The sequence below is a fragment of the Procambarus clarkii genome, chromosome 29 (genome assembly GCF_040958095.1).
Source record: "Procambarus clarkii isolate CNS0578487 chromosome 29, FALCON_Pclarkii_2.0, whole genome shotgun sequence".
Classification (NCBI taxonomy): Eukaryota; Metazoa; Arthropoda; class Malacostraca; order Decapoda; family Cambaridae; genus Procambarus; species Procambarus clarkii.
In genome coordinates this window covers 23,564,911-23,576,947 of record NC_091178.1, presented here as the reverse complement: position 1 = coordinate 23,576,947, position 12,037 = coordinate 23,564,911, and the positions used below count along the sequence as shown (strand labels likewise).

The window sequence follows — 12,037 nt, the reverse complement described above, 5'->3', positions numbered from 1 at the left end:
ACACCATCCTCAGTGGGGTAGTGGCCGAATATGCCATTACTGCATGATGTGGCAAATAATATCCTTCCTTAGGGTCATCATTGGTTACAACTTCGATAAATTTGTTGTATTATGTCATGTACAATTTCAGGTTCTCATGTTGACTATTTAAGTGAAATACCTGAGACCTTAATTGGTTTTGTGTCTTGAAAGGATTTACTGGTAGTTGAGGATGATTCAGCTTCCATGGTAACCTTGACCCAGTATTGGTTGTCCCTGTAGACAACTGAGTCCATGTATTGTTTGTATGTCTAGTCATCATCTGCACTAGGTTCTATAGGGATGTTACCTAAGGCGGCTAGATCCCACAATTTATGTACTGGGAAATCAAAGCTCATCGTCAGACATGTCTATGAACTTAAGTGGTGACTGTTCTCTGCCTAGTCACGCAACCATCACTGGGTTGACTTCTTGGTTGTCTACAGGTGTGGGTTCCTTCAGACTCAATACTGAGCCAATGAGAAAAGTGTCTCCCACAGATAATAACATGTTCATTCCCTGCCTTTTAGTTTGTCCAAGGGTGAATTTATGATAATAATCTGCACCTACAAAGAATCCAATGCTGGAGAGGTGATCAGATGTTATTTTGTTGTCAGCCAACTTAATTCCCTTTTCTTGTAGGAATTTGGCTGTTGTCCCTAGACCATGAATATATAGGTTAGATGGGATTTTGTCTAATATGATAGTCTGGATAAGTCGGGCATAACCGCCAAAACGTACTTATGGTTGGACCACTTTGTAGACTTGGGGTCTTGTGTTGGTGAGGAACTCATATATTTAGTTTTGCCTGTGAAACGGGTTTTAAATTGAATTTATCTGCCACTTCTTGGGTGACAAATGTTTTTTGGGACCCCATGGTTAAATATCCCGTGGGTGTTGACCTTGGCCCTTCTTATTTTTTTGTGTAAGTTGGGCAGTTGGCAAAGTCGCAATTATTCTTAGCCTTTGTTGATAGAACACTCATGTCTTGTCATACGTTACAGTACTGGTCGGAGGTGGAAGTCTCTTCCTCCACCTTGGTTCTTTGGGACTTTAATTTTATATCCCCACACAGTACCGAATGGTGCTTCCCTTTATTGCACCTATTGCAAGTGCACAGTTGGGTTGTACAGGCATTAGTGTTATGTGACCTGAGGCACCTGGTGCATATATGCAACTCTGTGAGTCGCTTTACAAGTGTGGTATAATCAGTGTAATTAGTGCAGTGGTGTATGGAATGTTCTTCATTACAGAATAGACACGTCATCCATCCAGCCTACAGAACGTTTGGGAGTCACTGCCTTGGGTGACACAGTAACTGTAGACTTGGAGGGACCCACTACATATTTGCCCACACTGCCAAATTTCCACCTTGGAGTGGAGGTGGTTGATTTAGGTTTAGTAAGAGTGCATGTCGTACTCGTTGGTCTCGCTGAATTATCAGTGGATGACTTTTCAGTGTCAGATTAAAATTTGCTATGATCTCTCATTCCATTGACAGTTATTCTCAATCTCTCAAATATTTCATCTAGCGATAGGATGTCTGTCTTATAATGTGAGCAAATTTCTGCTATAACATCCCGAGGAAGTTTCCTCTGGATGAATAGTTTTAGTGACTATTTGGAAGTCTGCACATCTACTTTGGAGCTATGGGCTTTCACAAGTGACTCCACTTCGAACCTAAAGTATTGAAGGGAGTCTGGTCGATTGCTAAGGGTATTTAAATCTATCAATGATAGAAAAGATTAGATATACTTAGTTCTTTGTTGTAGTTGTCCTTCAACAACTTTTTAACTATATCATAAGTGTCCTCATCAAGGGAGAGATTAGCTTCAGCCTTCTTGGCTTCCCCTTTGAGGAGGATTTGAAGATATGAGAAATTTGTCACCTTTGGTATGGATGTCTTAGAATAAACATGAGTGTTAAAAGACATCCAAAAAGTGTTCCAATTTTCTTTGTCCAGTCCAGCAAAGGTTGGTAAGTCTAGAGGAGGTAATCGTCCTCTGACTGTGCTGTACTGAATTAAGACACTATTGCAGACTGTGCTGCTTTATGTGCATCTAGTAAGTTGAGCCAAAGACTCAACATAGTCTGAGTAACATCCTCATACACTGCAAATTCTGCCATGATTTTATCCATATCATCATGGTCAGTGTTACTGGCATGGATCGCATCTCTTTATAACTCGATCTTTCCTTTTACTTGATCGAATTTGTTATTGGCCACCCACAGATAGATTTCCAGGGGAATGAAATCAACTGGAGACTCTTGTGACAAATTCTCATATTTGTTGAGCCGTCTTGTCAGGTGACCCTATTCTGCTGCTAAGACACACTTTATTCTCTATGGATCAGCCATGTTGACTGAATAATTAAGTTTAGATGATCCCATAGATTCTATAAGAAGATAACAAGGATAATCTTTCATAGAAAAATTTAAAATTTTGAGTAGTGAAAGCCTAGGGTTATCACTACTAGGTCACCTAGGGTAATCTTGCCACTAGGCTACAATATCATACTTCCTTGGAGGTTGGCGCATAAAGGTAATATATATGTTTAATCATACACACAAATTATTTGAGTGATAATCAATGTCAGTGTTGGAGTATTTCAAGTTAGTTCTTCAAAGTCACCCTTAGTTAGGACAGAGACACTTATTAACACCCAAAAATGAAATAATTACAGTTAAACATATACAAATAGATAAATATTAAAGATATACAACACATCTCGTGCTAGTATCGTTCACCCCTATAAAAGGGGGGGTCATCACAATAGATTATGGTGCTAGGTTGTTCAATATTTAATACAAACTCTAGACTATGGCTATCTTACTCTAAAACTAGCTATAGAATAATGTAGTGCAGTAGACCAGTGCAATATATTAATTGTGTTTATAATTTATATATTAATTAAATAAATCTCTGCTCAAGATAAATTATGTAAACAATTGGTGTTGGTAGCCTCTTGTTAACCTCTGGTGTTATTTGGTAGAATTAATTATTTTATTAGTGATCTTTCACGAAATTAAACACCAAATTACTGTAGATAAACTCCATGAAAGCGTAGCCGCAATTTGGTTGGATTTAATGTATGCGTTAAACTCCGCAGATATAACACTCGATGAATTTGGTGGATGAGCTCCACTGTTTGACTACCGACCAGTCTGTGACTGGCGATGTGTGTTTAATATATTATTGCACTGATTCTTTAAATGTAATAATAGTCTAACTCTCTAGACTATCCCGGTTCGATGAACCATAAAATATGTGGAAAAACATAACGGTGATTTATTTCATTATTATTTTAAGGGATTGAATTTATTACTTCTAAGTGGTCTGTATTTTATAATTTATTTTCTCTAGTAACTTCCCTTAGCACATTTTTTTACACATTTACATTTGGTAGAATTTAGCTAAGATGTAAATTTACTTGTGTTGTCCCGTCTTGAGTACTGCTCAGTACTCACTTCCCCCTTCAAAGCAGGAGAGATTGCTGAAATAGAGGGAATACAGAGAACATATACGGCACGCATAGACGCAATAAAGCACCTAAATTATTGGGATCGTCTCAAAGCCCTCCAAATGTACTCACTAGAAAGAAGACGAGAGAGATATCAAATAATATACACCTGGAAGATACTGGAGGGCCAAGTACCAAATCTACACAGTAAAATAACAACGTACTGGAGTGAACGACATGGAAGAAAATGTAGAATAGTACCAATGAAGAGCAGAGGTGCCATAGGCACAATCAGAGAACACTGTATAAACATCAGAGGTCCGCGGTTGTTCAACGTCCTCCCAGCAAGCATAAGAAATATTGCCGGAACAACCGTGGACATTTTCAAGAGGAAACTAGATTTATTCCTCCAAGGAGTGCCGGACCAACCGGGCTGTGGTGGGTATGTGGGCCTGCGGGCCGCTCCAAGCAACAGCCTGGTGGACCAAACTCTCACAAGTCGAGCCTGGCCTCGGGCCGGGCTTGGGGAGTAGACGAACTCCCAGAACCCCATCAACCAGGTACTCTACTATAAAGAACATTTTAAATGACCTCAGCTGTTTAAGTAGTGTGAGAGCTGATCCTCCAACATCAGACATCCTTGGAACGCTCTTAAGTGTGTTCCTGGTGGACAGGTTTAATGGCATCGGGTGGACCTGGTGGTCAAGCTCAACTGATGTCTCGTGGGTCACACTTTACCTGCCAACAAGTTATACCATAAAAACTGACAATAACATGTAAAGTACAGGTGTAACAAACGAAATTTGGGTTGTTATAATAATGAGTCTTACCCTTGCGGTGTTGTTTTCATGCTGCTTAACCTACTAACCATCTGAGAGTTATATGGCCATAAACTAACAAGACATGGCGTTTAGTCCTCGTGATATGTCAACAACCTCGTAATATTTCAACTCCCCAGTCAATCACACTTAACACAACACTCATAGCTGCCCTTTTTTTACACAGTCTCCCTCCTTCCTCCTCAGCACTTTCAGGTGACAAATTTATCGAGAAGAGTAAGGAGGGTTTTGTAAAATCTCATATTGTTATTGGATGTATAATTGAGATAATTAATTAAATAGTATAATGAATTTTCCTGGGTTACCAGCTCTTAGACTGGTGTATTATATATTGTAACATTAGTTAGATGATATTTGTGACAAGCTGATTGTAGTTGCCTTTCCCAATCTCCGTAATCCTTTTATGACTAACTAATGTAAATTAACATTTTATGGTTGTTATATTAGAGTGTGTATATCTGATGTAGAAATTTTTCCACATCCCCAAAAATTGGTGATGACTAACAAAGAAAATACGATAAATTTTATTGAAGTTGGAAACAAGATATGTATAATAATCAATGGAGATTAAGGACAAATATAATAATAGATATTAAATTCATACACATAATTCCGAAGTCTGTTGGTCAGCTCATATCAAGTTACTCTCATGTCCTTTGCAAGATTAGACCCCTACCTATGTTAACACTGCATCTGCGATTTTCTCATTTATGTTAAAACTTAATTTTTAACTCTAATCATGCTGCAACAAATTTGAAACTTCACCTAGATTTTGTTTTTCTTAAAAATCAGTGATGAGAACTTCAGATTATTTGATGTTCCCAATTTTCTGATGGGAACATCAGATCATTTGGAAATGCATTGGACGAGGGAGCCGGTCGGCCGAGCATGTCGGAAAATCTGACACAATTTAATAATATTACATACAGGCAGATAATATTGCTGCCATTGTATACATAAGTTACCCATAGAAAATGTAACTTGTAGTGGAACTTTCCGTCTATAGAAAATGGGATATCATTACCACATACTATTATAAATTCACCACCTATTATGGTGGGAATTATTCTTAAATACATTAGTCTTTGGACTTTTACATCATAAAAACATCTCATATAAATTAACTTAATTATCAGTATTAAAATAGAGTAAATGTGACCCTTCTATCACTTTCTGATATATGGACAATGTAGGCCAGTAGCGTCAGTGAGGAGGGAGTGGTCAGCCATTGTTATTGTTGTTTAAGACCAGAGTCGTTGGAGCTAGTAACTACTATAAATTCTCTTGGACGAAGTGTGACGAAGATCAGAGTAGTGGTCTTCCATCATCGACACGCTGTCAGCAAATACAAGGGAGGTGTCTTTCCGAAACCCGTTTATCTATTCATTTATGGCCATTAATGTTGGGTAGATATTGGGTGAGCCAGTGAGATCACAAATGATCGACTCAAGGTAATTATGCCTTGGTCTTTATGGTTCATTGTATAGTGTTTTCTCTGATATGGCTGTCATATATTAGGATTCTGGCTTTATAGCTAGCGCCCTTTTGACAGGTCAAGACGAGGAAGCATGCTTTGTGTATCAGTTACCAGGGTGATGGAAGCTACCTCACACGAGGAAAATTTGGTGTCTACATCCTAGTTATACCTGGTGGACTAAGGCCTGCTGTACAAATAAGATAAGGAACCTCTTCAATGTACACTAATATGTAGTTTGATTGGCTGCATATATATAAATTCAATATAACCCCCCCCCCCCTAATGTGCAGTGGATCGATTTGTGAGATTATTGCAGAAATACAGTCCACTTAATTAACATCATACAAATTGCTATCGAAATATATAAATTAACGTAAATATAAATTCTATATAAATTCATATAAATTAAATATATATAAATCTCACAGGTCGGTTCCCACAGAGCAGACAGCACGCTGGACTTGTGATCCTGTGGTCCTGGGTTCGATCCCAGGCGCCGGCGAGAAACAGTGGGCAGAGTTTCTTTCACCCTATGCCCCCTGCTACCTAGCAGTAAAATAGGTACCTGGGTGTTAGTCAGCTGTCACGGGCTGCTTCTTGGGGGTGCAGGCCTGGTTGAGGACCGGGCCGCGGGGACACTAAAAAGCCCGAAATCATCTCAAAATAACCTCAAGAAGGGAGTGAGAAATTATTGGGAGGATGAGGGATGAGGGGAAAGGATGGTGGGGAAGACAAGGAAACAGGGGAGGGGGTGATGGTGGGGATGACGAGGCGACGGGGGAGTTGTGGTTGGTGGGGGACAGGGGAATGAAGAATGGTGGGGAGGACAAAGGAACAGGGGAGTGGGAGATGGTGGGGATGACGAGGGGAGGGGTGAATGGTAGGGAGGATGAGGGGATGGAAAAGTGGGAGATGGTGAGGAGGACGAGGGGACGGTGGAGTGGAGAATGGTTAGGAGGATGAGGGGACGGAGGAGTGGGGAATGGTTGGGGGGACGAGGGGACGGGGTTCGGAGGAATGGTTGGGAAGACGAGGAGACGGGGAATGGGGGACTGGTGGGGAGTACAAGGGGACGGGAGTGATGGATGGTGGGGAGTGCAAAAGGGTGGGGGAGGAGGGTAGGGGAGGACGAAGGGACGGGGAAGGGGGGAATGGATGGGAGGATGAGGGGATGGGGGATTGGGCGAATGGTGGGGGAGGATGGTTGACAGGGGAGGGTTGCTGTTGCTCAGCGACGTATGGGCAGGTACAGCTAGTATCCAATAAAAGAATATACGCTCAAACAACTTGAACTTCAGCCTTTTTAAATGGTATTAAAGTAAGCAGTAGAAAGCATAGAGAAGGTTGGCGACATACAAGAGGGAGATTGAATTGAGGGAGACATTCTGCAATCCTCATGGACACATATACTAGCAACCTCGAACCACTCCACTAGACATCGAAAACCACGACGTTCTGTAGAGTGGGTGGTACAGTATCCTTTCTGCCGACCCAAAACTTCTATGGTCCAGGTTCCACCTGTACCATGTTGCATAGGGTTAAGATTTGCTTTCGCCTCACCTCTGTTCTCTCCACTGCCGAGATCTTAGCACAAATCTCCGCCGCTGCCAACGTCTCACCGGCCGAATGCCAACGTCTCACGGGCCGACATCCTGGAGACAATTGAGTGTGCACCTGCTCTTCTCCGGTGATTCGGACCTTGAGAAGATATTCACCACCACCACCACGACAGCCTTGCAAAATGCCGGCCTCACCCTCATACCACCATAACGCTACCAGGCGAACAGAACCGTGTTCGCCAGGAATATTAGTACATGGATCACCGACCGCGGCGACATCCTCGCCATCAACAACGACCAGATCCCGATGCTGACAGAGATATCAAACAAGATCATCTCCAACGCCAAAGTTAACCGCAGACCAACAATGAAAGTGACCTTCACCACAGCTATCAAAGCGACCCATGCCACAGATTACTGACTTTAGTGCACAGGAATCACTATACCACCCAGCCAAGTGACCAATGAATGCTTCACGGAGCTCCAGTAGTGCTCAACAAAAAGGAGAGATCATATGCAAAAAAAAAAAAAAAAAAAAATCGCCCAAACGCCTACATCTTGCACGGTAATCATGCCCGGTGCCATTTGATTATGAGAATATTATATGAACCTTTCAATGAACCTTGGGCCGGGAGTGAGCTGATTACTGGAATGATAAATTCGTGGGATTAGTTCCGCTGGTTAGAGGTTTTGCAGGAAAATACCAGCAACTTCCTTTAGATGTGAGATTTTTGTGGTACTGTTAAACGTTGGATCACTCACCAGTTTTGAAGCAAGTAAGTAATTACAACACATCAAATTTTAAATGCGTTTCATGTCTGTGTTTTGGATTTATTTAAACACTAATTCCTTAAAATAACCTATAAATCACACAAAAAAGGACAAATTGGCCTTTTTTTGGCGACCTTATGAAGATAATACAGGCTTTATCTCTGCACAAACAATACAGAAGATAACATAGAGAGCAATCCTAGATGTTATCAAGTGTGAGATATATAGAAAGAAAGTATAGAAAAAGATGTCATATTTGAGTTTACCAGGGCGCTACAGTTATAAGGAAAATAACCAATTATGTGATTCTTAGAACTGAGAGGCAAAAGATTTATGCTTGGTTTTGATATCCTGGTGAAAAATGTTCAAATATTTTAAATAACACATGTTTCTTTATGATAGTTCCTAGAGGTAGTGTGCTGATGGTCTTGGTGTCTTTGGCAGGGACTTGGAGCAACTGGACTTCCTGTGTGCCTGGGATGGTCCTGTGCGGGGTGCAGATATTGCACGAGTCACTTGGACAGTACGACAACACCTGCTTCAATGAGATCGTGATGCTCTGCTGTTTACCATAGTTGTTGTATTCTCTTATATCTTTCTCATTTCCTTGTCGCTGATATCAATATTAAGGTCTGTAATGTGATAATGACACATGTTTTAAATTACAGAAAATATACTTCCTAATATGTGCCTATCTATATCAAATTGTTGGAAAATGATGCATAAATAGCTTGGCATTGGAGATTGGGGATTGAACTGAAAATTCGTCATCCTAAAATTTATTGCCACTAAAACAGGGCATAATATAGGTTCGAAGTTACAAATAGATAATGATGAAAGGTTTAATGTACTAATTTAATGCTGTATATTGATAAAAGAAAATGGTGAAAATTGCTCGCCTAGTTGTGCTTGCAGGGGATGAGCTTCAGCGATCTATAGACCAACATCAAAACTGTCAATCAATTGGTGTACAGATTCCTCAGCCTATTGGGCTCTATCATATCTACATTTGAAACTGTGTATGAAGTCAGCTTCCACCATATAACTGTCAAACGCATTCTATTTACTAACTACTCTGACACTGAAAAAATTATTTCTAGTGCCTCTGGCTCATTTGGGGACGCATTTTTCACCTGTGTCCCGTTGTTCGTATTCCACCCAAGTCTCGTTAGTCTGTCTTTGTCCACCCTGTCAATTCCCCTGAAAATTTTGTAGGTGGTGATCATGTCTCCCCCTAACTCTCCTGTGTTTTGTGATGTAATATGAAATGGAGTAAATTTTACCAGAAGATGAGTGAAAGAAAATAGCAAAATTTAGGAAGGATTGTATTCCTGATGGTTAAGAGAAGTAATAGGTAAAAGTTTGATTGTAAAATGAAAATTTATATGAGTTTATATGAGAAAATTTATAAAATTTATATTTTATGGATGATATTTGCACATGCACTGTGGGATAATGAAAGGGAGAATAAAGTAGAGTTTTGACCTATTACTGTTTGTAATGCTTGTTGCATTAGTTGCACACGATCTTGTAAGATCGTGTGCTCAGCGATCTTATATAGTGTTTATGTATGTAGATTAGATAGTTTGTGCAAATAAAGAGATGATATAATGAGTGAAGTGAGTTGATATTATGAAGGTAGGAGCGACGTGCACTATTGCAGCCGGGGTGAGTGCCTGACTGAGCTGGGAGAAACCCAGGCGGACGGAGACTTTCGGGGAGGACTCATCCATGCAGGAGAGTACCCCCGCAGTACAGACCGGCGTTCATAATAGGACATTGTAGTGCAAAATTTGTTTAGATAAATGTTGTGTTTTGATAGGAGATATGTTATTATTTGTGTGTTAATGGAATTACAGGTTTATGTACGATGGACGTTCGTGTATGGTGGACATTCATGTGTTATGGCCGTGGTGCGTCCAGAGTTGACGTAGCAGTGGTGCTTAGTGGACGGGAGTCGTCATTCGTTGGTGTAGCAGTGATATAGAAGCTGCAAGAGGACATACTTAATTTGAGGACCCTCTGATGGATGGGCCAGTAGTGATTCTCAGGAAGATCAATCACCATTGAGGAGACTTGATATGTAACGAGAGTGGCTTATCTTTTGGACGTGATACAAAGAGTTTTGTGGGCATCATTATATGTTTGAGAGGTGGATGGATTCATGTAGTATTTCTGATGCAATGCAAGATGATGGCGTTGATATTTATTTGGTCTTGTTAAATTACATGTATGAAGGTTAGCCCAGACGGATAGGTAACTGATGCACAGTAGGTTACTGGAGTGGATCAAACAGCAGCCTAGCAGATACGATTTTTTGAGCACTGATATTATTCACTCGTGATGATAAGTTGAAGGACCATTACCTGATGTTACTATATTATTGTTTTTATTCTTTATTATTTGTAATAAATGTTTGTTAGATAGATAACCGTGTTTGCCCTTGTCCTGGTGAGAATTTTTAAGGGGAAGGAGAGGCAAATAATTGCTGGCCAAACAACAGCATACAAAAAACAAATAGGCGAACTAGAAGGAGGTCACTTTAAGACTAGGAGAGAGAGAGGGTAGGTCATAGTTCCTCAGTTAGAGTGAGTATTCTTGACAATAGGGCCAGTTCTGAGCCGAATCCCCATCAGTATGACGTTAAGCTCCTTCTCCATATTTAAGTTCATTGCCGGATGACTCTCCAGTGTGTGCTCCGCAGGTGCTGGTAAGAGGTGGTGGAAAGATTAGAGAGTAGTAGTAGTTTTTTGTTTTATTTTATCGGCTGCTCCCTGACGAGGTGAAAGCCCAGGGTGACATTGGGTGGCACCTGTGAGAGAGATATTTCATGGGGTCCTGATAAAATTGGGCGCCTGTGTGCGGGAGGTGAACGATCACACCCATAGCCTATGTCCGAAAGGTGAGGTGTCATACCCATAACCTGTGTTTGTGAGTGGGGAACTGTTATAAGCACATGTAACTGCAGGTTGAGTTATTTCTCTCTTTTAGAAAACTCCCAGGACAAGATGGATAAGGTGGAAATGTTTGTAGTTTCTGGGAAAACCTTAAGACTTGGAAGGATGTGCACAGGAACTGTTTAGAGAGATTGCAGAGAGATGTGGTATCAGGAGAGTATCATCCAAAGTAGTAGTGATGAAGGATGAGATCTTTACTAACACCAACAGTGCATAAACCTGGGGTAATGGTGGATCTGAAATTAACATCTATGAGAGGTACAGTTTTACATCCTGCAACACTCTAAAGAACTACAGACTCTCCAGTATCTCTCTTTGCAACATTAGAGTATACGGGCAGAAATTAATGTTAGGGAAGCACTAGTATCACGAAGAAGAACCACTGGCGTCCATTTCCCATTCACACTCAGAACTTTGCCTGAAAACATATATGGAGAATACTGTTTTACCCAGTTGGGGTCTACAGTGACATGTTCATTAGTAAATTTATTCTGCACACCTCTACAATAAATGAGACCAGTTGGTCGTAACTCAGGGTGCAAACTAAAACAAGAATTAATCACATGTCCTTTCCACTTACAATGAGTACAATACCTTACAGACAGTGGACACACCTGTGGAACCAACTGTATGTTTAGAGTTAACATTACTAATATTTGATGTTCCTGGCAATGGAGTAGCAAGTTTAGGTTTCGTAAGAGAAGAGTTCATAGGAATAGCTAGAGCACTAGTACTGGATTGGTTCTGATATGTATTTCGGTGAGCATTAACTTTACGGTTAAACTTTGGTGATTGAGCTTTCAAATGTGCTCTTGTCAACAACTCATGCTCATCCGCGAGCTTAGACAGCTCATAAATATCTGTTATGTTTTTCTGCTCTGCCATAAAAGTAGACAAGAGCAACATATAATCCTCTTCAAACATATGGCAGTGGTAACCACCGGGGACAAGGGTC

General features: G+C 40.6%; 1 protein-coding gene across 2 annotated transcripts in view; it reads left to right on the top strand.

Annotated features, from left to right (window-relative positions):
- LOC138369815 (uncharacterized) overlaps positions 1-10,485 on the top strand; it is a 53,212-nt gene extending 42,727 nt beyond the window's left edge. For both annotated transcript variants that reach the window (XM_069333558.1, XM_069333557.1), the window contains exon 5: positions 8,570-10,485. In XM_069333558.1, coding sequence (XP_069189659.1) covers positions 8,570-8,700 — 131 coding nt within the window. In that variant the 3' untranslated portion in view covers positions 8,701-10,485. The remainder of the gene's footprint in view (positions 1-8,569) is intronic.
- The last annotated feature ends 1,552 nt before the right edge of the window (positions 10,486-12,037 follow it).